This window comes from Salmo trutta, chromosome 8 (genome assembly GCF_901001165.1).
Source record: "Salmo trutta chromosome 8, fSalTru1.1, whole genome shotgun sequence".
Lineage (NCBI taxonomy): Eukaryota > Metazoa > Chordata > Actinopteri > Salmoniformes > Salmonidae > Salmo > Salmo trutta.
This window is the reverse complement of record NC_042964.1, coordinates 42,529,806-42,547,265: the sequence shown is the minus strand read 5'-3', so window position 1 is coordinate 42,547,265 and position 17,460 is coordinate 42,529,806. Positions and strand designations below refer to the sequence as shown.

The window sequence follows — 17,460 nt, the reverse complement described above, 5'->3', positions numbered from 1 at the left end:
ATAGATATTTTGGGTCCATGGCCAGGAAACTCCCCAGACCTTAATCCCATTGAGAACTTGTGGTCAATCCTCAAGAGGCGGGTGGACAAACAAAAACCCACAAATTCTGACAAACTCCAAGCATTGATTATGCAAGAATGGGCTGCCATCAGTCAGGACGTGGCCCAGAAGTTAATTGACAGCATGCCAGGGCGGATTGCAGAGGTCTTGAAAAAGAAGGGTCAACACTGAAAATATTGACTCTTTGCATCAACTTCATGTAATTGTCAATAAAAGCCTTTTGACACTTATGAAATGCTTGTAATTATACTTCAGTATTCCATAGTATCATCTGACAAAAATATCTAAAGACACTGAAGCAGAAAACTTTGCGGAAATTAATATTTGTGTCATTCTCAAAACTTTTGGCCACGACTGTATTCTCAGTATGCTACTGTTGTGGTGTATAGCAGTGTATGTTGAGATCTAAATGTCACATACTTGTATAGCTTAATCCTTCCAAGTACCATTTGAAATCATCACCAAGAATGCTGTGTTTCAAGTTGTGTGTGTTGCTGATGTAACAGTGTTGCTTCTGTCCCTCTCCTTGTCCCAACCTGGGCTCGAACCAGGGACCCGCTGAACACATCGCCAACCGTCACCCAAAACCCATTGTTACCTATCTATCTGCCTATCTACATGAGTGTAACCATTTCACACTGGTTACACTCATGTACAAACTCCAGTCACTCAAGAGGGAAGTGATATGCAATAAATGGCTTTTCCCTCTCTGAAGTGATCCTGTATACACCTCTGATAGTTTATGGTTGCTATGCTGGAGCTACTAGAGACAGGAGAGGGCTTCAGGGAAAACCCTGTATCTATACCTCTCCACTCCACCACGCTCCTCTCTTTGTGTGTGTGTGTGTGTGTGTGTGTGTGTGTGTGTGTGTGTGTGTGTGTTTGTGTGTGTGTGTATCGCCACGTTCCTCCCTAATTGGAGCAGCCATTAAGCAAATGTCAGGGAACGACAGGGAACACTTCTCATTGTAAAGGGATGCCATGAACATTGTTAAACCCCTCCCTCTCTAGTTTACTAACCTGCCACATCTCCCACTACTAGTATGATGTGAATTCCCCCTCTAGTTTACTAACCTGCCACATCTCCCACTATTAGTATGCTGTGAATTCCCCCTCTAGTTTACTAACCTGCCACATCTCCCACTACTAGTATGCTGTGAATTCCCCCTCTAGTTTACTAACCTGCCACATCTCCCACTACTAGTATGATGTGAATTCCCCCTCTAGTTTACTAACCTGCCACATCTCCCACTACTAGTATGATGTGAATTCCCCCTCTAGTTTACTAACCTGCCACATCTCCCACTACTAGTATGATGTGAATTCCCCCTCTAGTTTACTAACCTGCCACATCTCCCACTACTAGTATGATGTGAATTCCCCCTCTAGTTTACTAACCTGCCACATCTCCCACTACTAGTATGATGTGAATTCCCCCTCTAGTTTACTAACCTGCCACATCTCCCACTACTAGTATGCTGTGAATTCCCCCTCTAGTTCACTAACCTGCCCCTCCTCCCATCACTTTTTAAAATGTTTATTTCACCTTTATTTATTTAACCAGGTAGGCTAGTTGAGAACAAGTTCTTATTTTCAACTGCGACCTGGCCAAGATAAAACAAAGCAGTGTGACAAAAACAACAACACAGAGTTACACATGGGTTAAACAAACATACAGTCAATAACACAATAGAAACATCTATGTACAGTGTGTGCCAAGGTAGTAAGGTTAGGGAGGTAAGGCAATAAATAGGCCACAGTGGCGAAATAATTACAATTTAGCATTAACACTGGAGTGATGGATGTGCAGATGATGATGTGCAAGTAGAGATACTGGGGTGCAAAAGAGTAAAATAAATAATAATAACAATATGGGGATGAGGTAGTTGGGTGTGCTACTTACAGATGGGCTGTGTACAGGTACAGTGATCGGTAAGCCGATCTGACATCTTTAAAGTTAGTGAGGGAGATATAAGTCTCCAGCTTCAGTGATTTTTGCAATTTGTTCGAGTCATTGGCAGCAGAGAACTGGAAGGAAAGGCGGCCAAAGTAAGTGTTGGCTTTGGGGATGACCAGTGAAATATACCTGCTGGAGCGCGTGCTACGGGTGGGTGTTGCTATGGAGACCAGTAAGATGAGATAAGGCGGGGCTTTACCTAGCAAAGACTTATAGATGTCCTGGAGCCAGTGGGTTTGGCGACGAATGTGTATCGAGGGCCAGCCAACAAGAGCATACAGGTCGCAGTGATGGGTAGTATATGGGGTTTTGGTGACAAACTGGATGGTGCTGTGATAGACTACATCCAGTTTGCTGAGTAGAGTGTTGGAGGCTATTTTGTAAATTGTATTTATTTTTTATTTATTTCACCTTTATTTAACTAGGCAGGTCAGTTAAGAACACATTTTTATTTTCAATGACAGCCTAGGAACAGTGGGTTAACTGCCTTGTTCAGGGGCAGAAAAACAGATTTGTACCTTGTCAGCTCGGGGATTTAAACCTGCAACCTTTCGGTTACTAGTCCAACGCTCTAACCACTAGGCTAACCTGCCGCCATCGTCAAAGTCAAGGATCAGTAGGATAGTCAGTTTTAGCAGCACCCACCCGTAGCACGCGCTCCAGCAGGTATATCTCTCTGGTCACCCCCAAAGCCAATTCCTCCTTTGGCCGTCTCTCCTTCCAGTTCTCTGCTGCCAATGACTGGAACGAACTACAAAAATCTCTGAAACTGGAAACACTTATCTCCCTCACTAGCTTTAAGCACCAGCTATCAGAGCAGCTCACAGATCACTGCACCTGTACATAGCCCATATATAATTTAGCCCATACCTCTTCCCCTACTGTATTTATTTATTTATTTATTTTGCTTCTTTGCACCCCATTATTTCTACTTTGCACTTTCTTCCACTACAAATCTATCCTTCCAGTGTTTTACTTGCTATATTGTATTTACTTTGCCACCATGGCCTTTTTTGCCTTTACCTCCCTTATCTCACCTCATTTGCTCACATTGTATATAGATTTATTTTTCTACTGTATTATTGACTGTATGTTTGTTTTAATCCATGTGTAACTCTGTGTTGTTGTATGTGTCGAACTGCTTTGCTTTGTCTTGGCCAGGTCGCAGTTGTAAATGACAAACGGGTTCTCAACTTGCCTACCTGGTTAAATAAAGGTGAATTAAAAAATGTAATAAAATTACGAGGGTATGTTTGGCAGCATGAGTGAAGGAGGCTTTGTTGCGAAATAGGAAGCCGATTCTAGATTTCATTTTGGATTGGAGATGCTTAATGTGAGTCTGGAAGGAGAGTTTACAGTTTAACCAGACACCTAGGTATTTGTAGTTGTCCACATATTCTAAGTCAGAACCGTCCAGAGTAGTGATGCCAGGCGGGTGGGCAGGAGCGGGCAGCAATCGGTTGAAGAGCCTGCATTTAGTTTTACTTGCATTTAAGAGCAGTTGGAGGCCACAGAAGGAGTGTTGTATGGCATTGAAGCTCGTTTGGGGGTTTGTTAACACAGTGTGCAAGGAAGGGCCAGAAGTATACAGAATGGTGTCATCTGCGTAGAACTTGATCAGAGAATCACCAGCAGCAAGAGCGATATCATTGATATATACAGAGAAAAGAGTAGGCCTGAGAATTGAACCTTGTGGCACCCCCATAGAGACTGCCAGAGGTCCGGACAACAGGCCCTCCGATTTGACACACTGAACTCTATCTGAGAAGTAGTTGGTGAACCAGGCGAGGCAGTCATTTGAGAAACCAAGGCTGTTGAGTCTGCTGATAAGAATGTGGTGATTGACAGAGTCGAAAGCCTTGGCCAGGTTGCTGCAGGGGGTGCAGAGCTGTTGGCCGGGGTAGGGGTAGCCAGGTGGAAAGCATGGCCAGCCGTAGAAAAATGCTTATTGAAATTCTCGATTATCGTAGATTTATCGGTGGTGACAATATTTCCTAGCCTCAGTGCAGTGGACAGCTGGGAGGAGGTGCTCTTATTCTCCATGGACTTTACGGTGTCCCAAAACCTTTTGGAATTAGTGCTACAGGATGCAAATTTCTGTTAGGAAAGCTAAGGCTAGCATTTTCAAACTGACTGTGTATATTGGTTCCTGACTTCCCTGAAAGTTGCATATCGCGGGGGCTATTCGATGCTAATACAGTACGCCACAGGATGTTTTTGTGCTGGTCAAGGGCAGTCAAGTCTGGAGTAAACCAAGGGCTATATCTGTTCTTAATTCTGCATTTTCTGAAGGGGCATGCTTATTTAAGATGGTGAGGAAAGCACTTTTAAAGAACAACCAGGCACCTATACTGACGGGATGAGGTCAATATCCTTCCAGGATACCCGGGCCAGGTCGATTAGAAAGGCCTGCTTGCTGAAGTGTTTTAGGGAGCGTTTGACAGTGATGAGGGGTGGTCGTTTGACCGCGGGCCCCTTACGGATGCAGGCAATGAGGCAGTGATCGCTGAGATCCTGGTTGAAGACAGCAGAGGTGTATTTAGAGGGCAAGTTGGTCAGGATGATATCTATGAGGGCGCCCATGTTTACGGATTTAGTGTTGTACCTGGTAGGTTCCTTGATAATTTGTGTGAGATTGAGGGCATCTAGCTTAGATTGTAGGATGGCCGGGGTGTTAAACCTATCCCAGTTTAGGTCACCTAACAGTACGAACTCTGAAGATAGATGGGGCGCAATCAATTCACATATGGTGTCCAGGGCACAGCAGGGGGCTGAGGGGGGTCTATAACAAGCGTCAACAGTGAGAGACTTATTTATGGAAAGGTGGATTTTTTAAAGTAGAAGCTCAAACTGTTTGGGCACAGACCTGGATAGTATGACAGAACTCTGCAAGCTATCTCTGCAGTAGATTGCAACTCCGTCCCCTTTGGCAGTTCTATCTTGACGGAAAATGTTGTAGTTGGGGATGGAAATGTCTGAATTTTTGGTGGCCTTCCTAAGCCAGGATTCAGACATGGCAAGAACATCAGGGTTTGTGGAGTGTGCTAAAGCAGTGAATAAAATACATTTAGGGAGGAGGCTTCTGATGTTAACATGCATGAAACCAAGGCTTTTACGGTTACAGAAGTAAACAAATGAGTGCGCCTGGGGTATAGGTGTGATGCTGGGGGCTACAGGGCCTGGGTTAACATCTACATCACCAGAGAAACAGAGGAGGAGTAGGATAAGGGTACGGCTAAAGGCTATAAGAACTGGTCGTCTAGTGCGTTGGGAACAGAGAATAAAAGGGGCAGATTTCTGGGAGTGGTAGAATAGATTCAGGGCATAATGTACAGACAAGGGTATGGTAGGATGTGAGTACAGTGGGGGTAAACCTAGGCATTGAGTGATGATGAGAGAGCTTGCATCTCTGGAGACATCTCTGGAGACAGCTAAGCCAGGTGAGGTCTCCCCATGTGTGGGGTGTGTGACAAAAAAGCTATCTAAGGCATGTTGAGCTGGACTAGGGGCTCTACAGTGAAATAAAACAATAAGAACTAACCGAAACAGCAGAAAACAAGGCATATTGACATTAGAGAGAGGCATGTGTAGCCGAATGATCATAGGGTCCAATGAGCAGCAATAGGTGAGTCCGGGGGCCGTTCTGTAGTCGCTACTATGCTAGGTAAGCGGGAGGCACGGCCTTCAGAAAGCTAGCGGGCCGGGGCTAGCAGATGGGTCTTCGGTGACAATGCAATGGAAAAGCCTGTTGAATGGATCGGCGGGGCTCCATGTCGGCAATAAAGGGTCCAGGCCAATTGGCAAAAGAGGTATTGTAGCCCATGAATCTCTTCGGCTAGCCTGGAGATGGGCCTAGCTCGAGGCTAGCTCAAGGCTAACTGATGCTTTCTTCAGGACAGAGGCATTAGCCAGCGGTAGCCACTCGATTGCAGCTAGTTAGCTGCGATGATCCGGTGTAATAGCCCAGAGCTTGCGGCAGGAATCCGGTGATGTGGTGGAGAAAAGCAGTCCGATATCGCGCTGTGCAGACTGGCAGGTATTGACTGAGGACCGCTAGCCGTGGATAACAGTGACTACTAGCTAATAGCTGGTTAGCTGGCTAGCTTCTGATGGAGGTTCCAGTTATAACATATAAAAATAGCAGATCCGTACCACATTGGGTGGGGTGGGTTGCAGGAAAGTATATTTAGATCGTAGGTGGAAAGTGAGATTAAAATATATATGGAAAAACTGACTATTTACATGGGACAAGACAAACACACGTCCAACTGTTACGCCATCTTGGAAATCACTGAGCACACACACAGTAAATACACACACACACACACACACACACACACACACACACACACACACACACACACACACACACACACACATTGCAAGTACACACATACACACACTCACACACACACAGTAAATGCACACACATGAATAGAAAATACACACACTCACATGAATAGCAAATACACACACTCACACAACACACAAACAGAGCGAGACACACACACACAGCTGGTGGTGATAGAGGCTCCTGGTGTGGCTCAACCTCTGGATTTAAAGGGTCAGAGGTTGCTGTGTGGATGATTGCTATCATGTAGAGCGCTGATTATTTCCCCCTCTGACCCAACACAGTAATGGGTTCAAATCCCAAGCAGGACTCAAGAGACTCTAACGCTTCAATCCAAACTGACAAAATGGCTCCCATGACTGTAGGGCTGTAGCAAATAAACGACCTGGGTGAAAACCACTTCAGAAAGCAATGGAGCAATCCAGAGCTCGGCCATGGAACCAAATAGGGTCATGGTGGTATGTGGACCTGTTGTCTGCTAGTATGGCCGCCCTAAGCTACAGGCCTAACTGGCTGTGATAGGGTGTTATAACTGAATCAGAGTAGGCAGGCAGGTAGGCAGCCATGGAGACAGGCAGGCAGGCGTCCCTGACAAACAGATTGTGTCATTGGGTGGTAATGTGGTCTCTGGCCGGGATAGGGACATCTCTGGCTGCAGTGTGAGGATTAAGCTGACAGCAGCACTTTCACATCCACCATAAGTCCCACTGTGTCTGCGCTGCACAGAGACACAGGCACACACACACACACACACACACACACCCCGTGGCCACACATCCAAACGGATGACATCAGCTCGCCCCCAATCTGTGTGTGTGTGTATGTGTGTCAGTGTGTGTGTCTATCTCTCCATCCCTCTCTTTCTCTCTCTCTCTCCATCTATCTCCCTCCCTCTCTCTCCATACCTGCCTGGGTTGGGCTGTGTGTGTATGACGAGGCTCCTGTAGTCCATGGATACAGAGTGAAATAGCTGTGAGGGGAAAGAAAGCGTTGTTGTCTTTTCTCTTGTTTTTGGATCTCCCCAGATTAAAGGGACTGGTTTGAGTGGATGCCTAGCGCCTCCAAGCACCTCTGTATTTGCTGTCAAGTGTCTCCAGGTTACAGAATTATTGTGTCAAACTGTAACACCAAAAGTGACTGCTTTGATTCTCTCGAGGCTCAGATGCAGAGCGAGACCAAAGGGATGTCTGAAATGTGATGAAAGAGTACAGAACCCTGGAAGGAGGAGAGGAGGAGAATACATGTTCTGAGCGTCAGCCTGTTCCACAAGGACACAGACACCATGATCAAGTCTTTCTTTAGGGGTAGGTACTGTACATGCAATGTACATGGTGGAATGTGGAATATAACATTTCCATGTCAGAAAACTTACTTTTACAGAAAGTATGATGGTGCTGGATTGTGAAATGTTTGCTCAACATTGTTTGGCTTGTTTTGTTACAAGGAATGTTGTTTGTACTGTAGACAGTTACTTGAGGGAGTTTGGTATCAGACTTAAGATTCCACCAAAACACTGAGGATGAACCCCCCCAAGTACTGGAAGCCTCTGATGACAAGCTGGATGAATAACCAATCTGTCACTGTCAACGTCTCCAGGTTGCTTCATCACTCACGTCTCTGTTTGACTGCTGCCTGAGTGGGGCTGGCTCCCCAGATTCCCAGGCACAGCTAGAGGGACTAGGGAAAACTTCACTTCCACTCTTCTTGGCTTCAGTAGTTTTAGCAGAATCTTTCACTGAGAGATCTGAATGTGGTGTGATCTGGGACTGGCATTAGATCGACTTTTAAGACTGGTTTCCCAGACTCAGATTAAGCCTTTTTTACTGGACTTAAAATAACTTTCAGTTGAGTTTTTCTGATAGAGCTTGTAGAGGACGGACAATCCTATTGGTGTCAATGTTATCTCTGCAGCTAACACATTGCTGTCTGTATCAGACACAAACCCCAGTGTACCTGAGTCCTCTCTACTATATCCTTGGTCTTACATCTCAGTGGCAAGAGACTAATATGTGACCGCCAGTGAAAGGAGCTTCCACTCTCACTCATTTAATAGAAGGTAATGGCTTCAGACATTCCAACAGGATGCTGCTATGCAGACCATTACAGACCATTGAATAGCATGGCTATGGACTGAGTCGCATGTTGGAGATGGACATGGGGATGGCTTGTACTGTAACAGCCTTCCACTCAAAGAATACCTCAATGGTCAGATAACTCGCAACAAATGTATCAATAGATGTCTTGCAGCTACTCCTAAAGGTAACACTGTAATGTACATACTGTCATTTGTCTTACATTGTAGATATAACGTCCATGGCCCCCCAGTCATCAGTGATGGTACAATGCCAAGTAGTAATAGTGTTCCTGTGTGATGGTACAATGCTAGGTAATAGTGTTCCTGTGTGATGGTATATAGCTAGGTAATAGGGATCATGTGTGATGGTATATAGCTAGGTAATAGTGTTCCTGTGTGATGGTTCAATGCTAGGTAATAGTGTTCCTGTGTGATGGTATATAGCTAGGTAATAGTGATCATGTGTGATGGTATATAGCTAGGTAATAGTGATCCTGTGTGGTGGTATATAGCTAGGTAATAGTGATCATGTGTGATGGTATATAGCTAGGTAATAGTGATCATGTGTGATGGTATATAGCTAGGTAATAGTGTTCCTGTGTGATGGTACAATGCTAGGTAATAGTGTTCCTATGTGATGGTATATAGCTAGGTAATAGTGTTACTGTGTGATGGTACAATGCTATGTAATACTGTTCCTGTCTGATGGTACAATGCCAAGTAGTAATAATGTTCCTGTGTGATGGTACAACGCTAGGTAGTAATAGTGTTCCTGTGTGATTGTACAATGCTAGGTAATAGTAGTGTTCCTGTGTGATGGTACAATGCTAGGTAGTAATAGTGTTCCTGTGTGATGGTACAATGCTAGGTAGTAATAGTGTTCCTGTGTGATGGTACAATGCTAGGTAGTAATAGTGTTCCTGTGTGATTGTACAATGCTAGGTAATAGTGTTCCTGTGTGATGGTACAATGCTAGGTAGTAATAGTGTTCTTGTGTGATAGCACAATGCTAGGTATTAGTGTTCCTGTGTGATGGTACAATGCCAAGTAGTAATAGTGTTCCTGTGTGATGGTACAATGCTAGGTAGTAATAGTGATCCTGTGTGATAGCACAATGCTAGGTAATACTGTTCCTGTGTGATGGTATATAGCTAGGTAATAGTGATCCTGTGTGATGGTACAATGCTAGGTAATAGTGTTCCTGTGTGATGGTACAGTGCTATGTATTAATAGTGTTCGGGTGTGTAATTATGAGTGAAGCTGAGCTGGCAGATTCATACCTTTGACCCTGAGGGTTTTACAGCCTTCAATGAGATGATCAAGTCAGTGCTCCCTCTCAATCTCCATCTTTCTGTCTTTCTTTCTTTCTCTCTCCATCTCTTTCCTTCCTCCTCAACCTCTCTTTCTCGCTCCCCCTGCTTACTCCATCTCTCTCTCTATCCTTCTCGATCTCTCTCCCTCCTCTCTCTCGCTTTCTCTCCTTCCATCTCTCCTTCCATCTCTGTCTCTCTCTTTCTCTCTCACGAGGTCTCTGAGAGGTCAGTCATCGATAACTCCAGGCCACATCACACGGCGGTCCACCATCACCTCCAGGAGGGCCAATCCATTAACGCAATTCTGGGAAAGGCGAGTGGGGCGGAGGACCTGCTCTTGTCATGCCAACGGGCCTCAGAGGGGTTCTGTTGATGCTCAGGTCCCTCAATCAATCCCACATTACTGATCATCAATAGGCAGATTAGTTTAGTAAAACCTCAGACATGTTGAAGGAGAGCCACCACGTGTCTTGTACCTCACTGCGCCTGAGAACAAAGCACTCTGTTGTTGTGTGATGGGATAGGGATATGTGCCTGTTAATCATTTGTGCTACTGTATCCCCCAATGAATATGCAACCTTCTTTCTCACATATTGCTCTCTCTCGCTCTCTCTCTTAGTTCAATGAAGGTTTATTGAAGTGTATCAGACATCTAATCAGGTTGATTAAGGCAGCAGTCTATGAAAACAGTGACTAAGCACATCCACGGTTAAGTGGCCGTGTGTTGCCACCGCCACCAATGAACAGAAAGTGCGGGCGAAAGCAGCTTTTCGTCAGCACCCTCGCTCAGCCCTCTTCAGCCCACGTTACCCGACTCCCGGTCTCCCGTGGCGGCCGGACAGCACTGAATGGCACCGTAATCCATCCCACTAATTCCCAGGCATTAGGAAGGCCGGCCATTTCCTAATTGGCTAACGGGTTAGATTAGAATCTGGACAATGGGGCACGTTGACGCCATCTCTCGCTGTCATAACAGGGGGATTAGGGAAGTGAATAGAGGGGGCTACTGAGCACCTCCGGCCAGAGGGCCCCAGAGGGCCCCAGAGGGACCACAGCACAGGCCTGACTGACACACTGTCACAACACACTGGGCCTAGTGGGGCTTTACCCAGCCAACCGGAACCTGATCCCATCACCAGCTCCTGCCCACACAGTCCCCATATCCCGGCCCCACTGCAGCCCATTGACACACACACTGGGTCTGACTACTGGAGGCAGTGGAGCTGGAGATTTCAATTTGACATGGAACAGTTTCTCCCAGAAGTGGCTTGCTAAGTGAAACTCAAGGCTGTTTTGAAACTAGCTGCATGTTGTTTGTCAGGGACAGAGTACAACAAGTATATGAGATTCAGAGGTCAAGCCTGTCTCTGTGTGTCTGTATCTCAGTAAGCTAGGCCTTCGACTAGCTGTGAAAGCAGCAGCCGCTGCTGCTGGCAACATATGGTCTTTTAATGCAGTCTGAAGGCTAGCATATGTGTAAGGAGAGGAGAAGGTAAGCAGGGTGAACAGAGGTACAGCCTCAAGTCTTCTTCTGCAGTCTGTCACATCACGTTGGCTAGTTCTAAAACCACACTGACTGTAATAGCTGCTCTCCAAGATGGAGAGAGGGAGGGAGAGAGGTCAGACTGAGAGGGGTCAGGGATGTGCTATAACGATGCTTTGAAAGGGTCTTCTGGTCCTGTGGTGTCTTTCTCACTCTCCTCTGATTGATGGATGGCTGGAGACCTGTGAGGTGACATGTGGTCTGCAGCCTCAGGACAAGAGGAGGACCAGAGAGAGACCAGGCAGGGACATAACGCAGTGTGTCCCTAAGCTCTAGACACTCTCTACACACTTAGAGAAGGGGATATTTCTCCCTGTGCTTTTCTATCTCTTGCCATAGTAGCTGTGGCTTGATCATAGCTGCTTGAGGGTTGATATAGTATCTTGGGAGAGAGATTGAAGTCTGGACGTAGTATATCTTACTATTTCTCTCCAAAGCCTGGGGATATGCACTCACTGAACCAGACCTCTGTTGCACCACCATCCCAGCAGTGTTTGAAGTTGGAGCCAATATTTCCACTTGCAGATGGTCTGACACACTCATTTAACAGTCGTGGGCTGCGATGTAGTGCATTTATTTTGACCGGAGCCCTATGGGCCCAGTGGGCCTGGGTCAAAGGTAGTGCACTATATAGGGAATAGGGCTCTGGTCTAAAGTAGTGCACTATATAGGGAATAGGGTACCATTTGGGACACAACACACATGGATTCACATAGTTGTGATCCAGTTACCGATGCCTCTGCCAATCAGCGATGTTAAACAGTGTAGATATACTTAAGGGTAATGTTAATGCATAACATATGAAGTGCAATGCGCAGATGGCTGCCCTTCTGGCTGGGTACATTTATTCCACTGAAGTGCATTGTTGAATGGGTTTGGATTTAAAACAACGCAGGCTAGATGCTCTGACCCGGGATCCATTACTGGACAATGGTACTAAGCTGGATGTGTTAAGAGCTGATCTATTGGCCCCTGGCTATGAAACCCTATGGATGGATATAACTGTAGTGTAGGGAGAGAGCCATGGGAGAGATGGGAGAGTAGTAGAGGCCTGGCTGGCAGGCAGCTCTACTGCCCACGCTGCAACTCTAGTCTACTACGTGAGACATGCTTCATCTCCACGCCTTCTCCTCACAGACCCTTCACACTCACTCACTCTCTCTCTCTCCCTCCCTCTCTCTCTCTCTCTCTCTCTCTCTCTCTCTCTCTCTCTCTCTCTCTCTCCTCTCTCTCTCTCTCTCTCTCTCTCTCTCTCTCTCTCTCTCTCTCTCTCTCTCTCTCTCTCTCTGCCTCTCTCCTTGCTCAGCGGAGAGGAAGAGATGTTCAGACATCATTATTGTTTTCTCTCTCGCTATCTCTTTCCCTTATTCTCTCATCCCCTACTCCCCTCTCCGCTCCCCGGGAGTTCCAGGGAACATTTTGTACGTGGAAAGACAACAGCCGCTTCTGAGTCATTACAGCGTCGTACCGCGGGACAAATAGCTGGGTATCAGCCACAGTTATCTCTGGTAATCTGTTTGTGTTATTCTCGGCATTGTTTGCAGATTGCTCCAGTAAAAATCCTGGGTTCCCCTCTGATGAATTGTCTGTGTTCTCTCAATCTCTCTCTCTCTCTCTCTCTCTCTCTCTCTCTCTCTCTCCTTGCTTCACCTCCCACCGAACAGGAGATTAATAAGTAGGATGTTTGTTGAACATGAAAAAGCATTTCCTGTACAGCACAACAATACACAGCTTTAGTGTAAATTATCAGCACTCTAGAAATGCCCCAGGTGCCCAAATGCCCATGGGAACAGCCTTGAAAATACCCACTAGAGTCAATGGACCTACTGTATGTCAGCTTGATTTATTTGGTAGGTGGCCCTAATTTATTGTAAATGTATGCCAATGGGGCTTTTGTAAATTACAGATAAGTATAGGCTTCTTAGATCAGTCTAGGGAAGAAGAACCTTTAGTCTATCGAGGATGTGTTATCACATATGCAAGTGTATACTCAATCATGCTAAGTGGTGATTTCTACATGGCTAACCATAGGGGCCGGTGTGTAGGAGCCGTTTTGACCTGTTTATATGTCATTGTATATGTTGTCTGTCAATGGTTATTTTAACTTGTTTGTCCACTAGAGGGCACTATATGTTGGGGTCATGGTTCACTGGTCACATGTAGCACAGGTGACCAGGAAGGGTTGGCAGAGACGGAAGAGGAGAGGGCATACAGTTCTTACCGTATCACAGAGAATGCCCATAGATTTGACCTCGGCAACTTGTATATGCTAATATTTGTATTGGATGTATAAATGGGGACTCCGAAAAGAGTTACGGTTGGAAAGCAATTTCTTTGGACGCGTTATGAACATCTCTCTGCTGTGCCAGTGGCTTTTTATAGAGAATCGTCACTACAAATGGCTCTCTTAAACCAGCTTGGATGTTACACTAATGTCAAATCTAACAGATGACCCAGAACTCTGAAAGTACAGAAAACCACTTTCATGCCTTATAGGTTGCTCCTATTAGAAAGTGTCGCCACAGAAAAGTCCCCACTGGAAGACGATGCTAATTATACAGTAGTTCCGTGACATCAAAGGTTCCCTTTGAAGTGTTGTGCTGTGTGTCGGCCATTCTGTAGCGCTGTCGAGAGTTATAATCTGTTATCGTTACACAGGCCTCATGCAGGGTAGCACTGGAAGTGCCATAGTGCATCTCACACAAACACACACACACTAGCATCTCCTCTCCTCACCACATATCAACATGGCTCAGATGTGCCATCCTCACGCCCCTAGACCAGCCCCCTTCCACTCTTCTCTCAACCCTCACCTAGAACTCTCTGCCTGGTGTGTTTTGATGTGGAGCACCATGGTTTGATGTTGATGCTGAACTCTGAGAGAATTTCGGTTTTCCATTGCAATCTCCAGCGGTTTGCTTTTCCCATCTAAGGACAGATTCATCAACATTGAGCTTGAAGACAATATTGGAAAGAGCTTTAATGGTCTTGGTGGAGTCATTTTCTTTTCTTTACCTTATTTCACGCTTGGACTCCCTGTCAGCAGCATTGAGAGAGAGGGTGGCGGAGTCCAAAATCGATACATCTGGCATGATCAGATTGGCCCCAAAATGCAGATTGAATTCCTGCTTCACTCAATATCAGTTCCCATCAACACATTCCTCGAAAATGCCTAGATTTCGATAGGCTAGAACTGCACCACGAGGCTAGCGAGGGTAAGTGAGTGTGTGTCTGTTGAGTCAGACAGCTCTTGTGACTGTCGCGACCGAATGTCTTGGAGTCATTCAATTTGCACCAATCCAGCACCTCCTGTCACTGCTGTTACATCATAATGACATGTGAAAGGCGATAAGAGCTTGTGGCACCAGACTAAGTTGGCACACATGGCTACATCATCTTGTGACATGGTGTCGCAGACATATGAACCGTCTGACTCAACAGACACACACTCACTTACCCTCGCTAGCCTCGTGGTGCAGTTCTAGCCTATCGGAATCTAGGCATTTTCGAGGAATGTGCTTCCATAGGCCAGGCTCTTCCAGCACCAAAGGCTGCCATAGGCCAGGCTTTTACAGCAGTGTTAGCACGGATGTGAGAATAAGCTGTTTAACACCTCAGGGATGGAGTACCTTGGAGCTATCACAGCCAGCATCAATTAGCCTAACCTCTGGTGCTCAAACAGGCTAATTAGCACACCGCCCTAGCAGGAGCGTTTAGGAACTAATTTATACCTTGATATACCTTTAGCATCATATCCTCCACAACACAACACTGACTGGAAATTACAGCTGTCTCTCAAGAGTTTGTAAAACATGTGATTTACATTTTGGATCATTTAGCAGACGCTCTTATCCAGAGTTACTTACAGGAGTAATTAAGGTTAAGTGCCTTGCTCAAGGGCACATCAACAGGTTTTTCACCTAGTCGGCTCTGAGATTCTTTTATTTTTTTATTTTTTTACTTCTAGCCCTTTTTCTCCCCAATTTTGTGGTATCCAACTGGTAGTTATAGTCTTGTCCCATCGCTGCAACTCCCGTATGGACTAGGGAGAGGCGAAGGTCGAGAGCCGTGCGTCCTCCGAAACACGACCCAACCAAGCCGTACTGCTTCTTGACACAATTCCCACTTAACCCAGAAGCCAGCCGCACCAATGTGTCGGAGGAAATACCGTACACCTGGCGACCGTGTCAGCCTGCATGCGCCCGGCCCGCTACAGGAGTTGCTAGTGCGCGATGGGACAAGGACATCCCTGCCAGCCAAACCCTCCCCTAACTCGGACGGCGCTGGGCCAATTGTGCGCAATCCCATGGGTCTCCCGGTCGCTGCCGGCTGTGACAGAGCCTGGACTCGAACCCAGAATTTCTAGTGGCACAGCCAGCACTGTGATGCAGTGCCTTAGACCACTCGGGAGGCCCTGGCTCTGAGATTCTAACCAGCGACCTTTCAGTTACTGGCCCAATGCTCTTAATCGACTGGCGAATGTGGCGAGAACTAGCCACTTATGCTAATGCTAAGATGATTAAAAATGGGGGCCACTGTTAGCATTTAGCAGGCTAGCGTTCTCGTCTCACTCGCGATAACATGTAGACAGAAGCCCTGTGAGGTTGTGTAGAGGCTCTGTGTCTACCGTCTTTGAGAGGCGTTGACACTCTGCATGCAGATTGAACTTATTTCTCTCCTCTTTGTTGGAGTTGCATCACTCAGCTGAAACCTTCCTGTAACGTTACCTAGTGAAGGACTCATCGCTCATCATCTCAAAGTACAGCGCTTAAGTATTCAGTTGAATTCAAATGTGCAACGAAGAGACCCGCTCAGAATACATGAATATAACTGATTCAGGGTCAGCTTATCCTTAATCTGCCGTTCTGTTCTGATTCTTTATGAGACGTTGAGGTTTTCAAAGTAGGATCCTTTTGTTGAAGGGATACTTTGGAATTTTGGCAATGAGGCCCTTTATCTACTTCCCCAGAGTCAGATGAACTCGTGGATACCATTTGTGGGTCTCTGTGTCCCTAATGAAGGAAGTTAAAGGTAGTTTCATTAGATAACTAGCATTGGCTCGCAAAACTACCGCTAACTTCCTTCATAATGGACACATTGACATAAAAATGGTATCCACGCGATCATCTGACTCATTAACCAAAATCCCGAAGTATCCCTTTAATGTACTGTCATGATGTAAACACCATAGAATTACAATTCTTTCATTCTATTTGGGCCATAATGCTTACCTTGCTCCTCTCTCCTGTATGCAGGTGTACACAGTTTCTTAGTAAGTTCCCTGATTGTAACTATGTAACTGTGCTCCTCCCCTCTCCTCTCTGATAGGCACAACCAGGCAGCCCAAGGAAGGAGAGGTCCCGGGGGTGGACTACAACTTTGTGACTGTTGATCGGTTTATGGAATTGGAGAAAAGTGGAGCCTTACTAGAGAGTGGAACTTATGAAGGTAAAAGCAAGCTTTTCGCTTTTTTGGGGGTGTATCATGTTTTTGGGGGGGTCTTTCCTGATTTCCTTCAATTGGAATAATTGGAAAAATTTTATTATATTTGGAATAATTGTATTATGTAGATGCTTGTTTATTGGCCATCCTTCCACTCTCTGACAGAGAAGAATGAGTTGTGTGCATTTAGACAGCTCTCACACATCACTGTGACATCATAACATAGATTACAGAAAAGCTGTTTTAATCAGAGTGGAGAAAACACACTCTCGCACACACACCCCACAACACCACTACACCTCTCCACTCTGCTATCTCCTCCATGCTGGCTCTCCTCTGAGCCCTAATGGCTCCAGAATAAACACGACTCACTCCAGTTTCTCTCCATCTGCCCTGGTCTGTGTGGCTCTGTGCTGGGTGTACTAAACTATTGGCTCTCCACTCTGTCAGATACAGGGGACTCCACCACACAGACAGATAATGCATTAACTCCATGTCTGTTCCCTCGCTGAGCCTTCCCGCTCAGCCTCGCGCCTGTCATGGCAGAAAAATAAATTGCAGATGGTCAATTTAACGGTTGGTTGCCAGGAGCGATGTTAGATTCTCTCTCCGATTGAGGCCATGTATCACTTCTCCGAGGATGTCGTCTTCCGTAGAGAGAACCCTTCTTCTCTTCTCGGTGGCTGCACCGCAGTACCACCATCATTTACCTTTTTAATA

At 45.9% G+C, this 17,460-nt stretch overlaps 1 protein-coding gene across 1 annotated transcript in view; it reads left to right on the top strand.

Annotated features, from left to right (window-relative positions):
* Window positions 1-17,460, top strand: part of LOC115199004 (membrane-associated guanylate kinase, WW and PDZ domain-containing protein 2) — a gene marked incomplete in the record, with an annotated part of 237,189 nt that overhangs the window by 149,331 nt on the left and 70,398 nt on the right. The window contains 1 exon segment of the mRNA XM_029761485.1: window positions 16,627-16,746. Within this exon segment, the coding sequence (XP_029617345.1) occupies window positions 16,627-16,746 (120 nt within the window).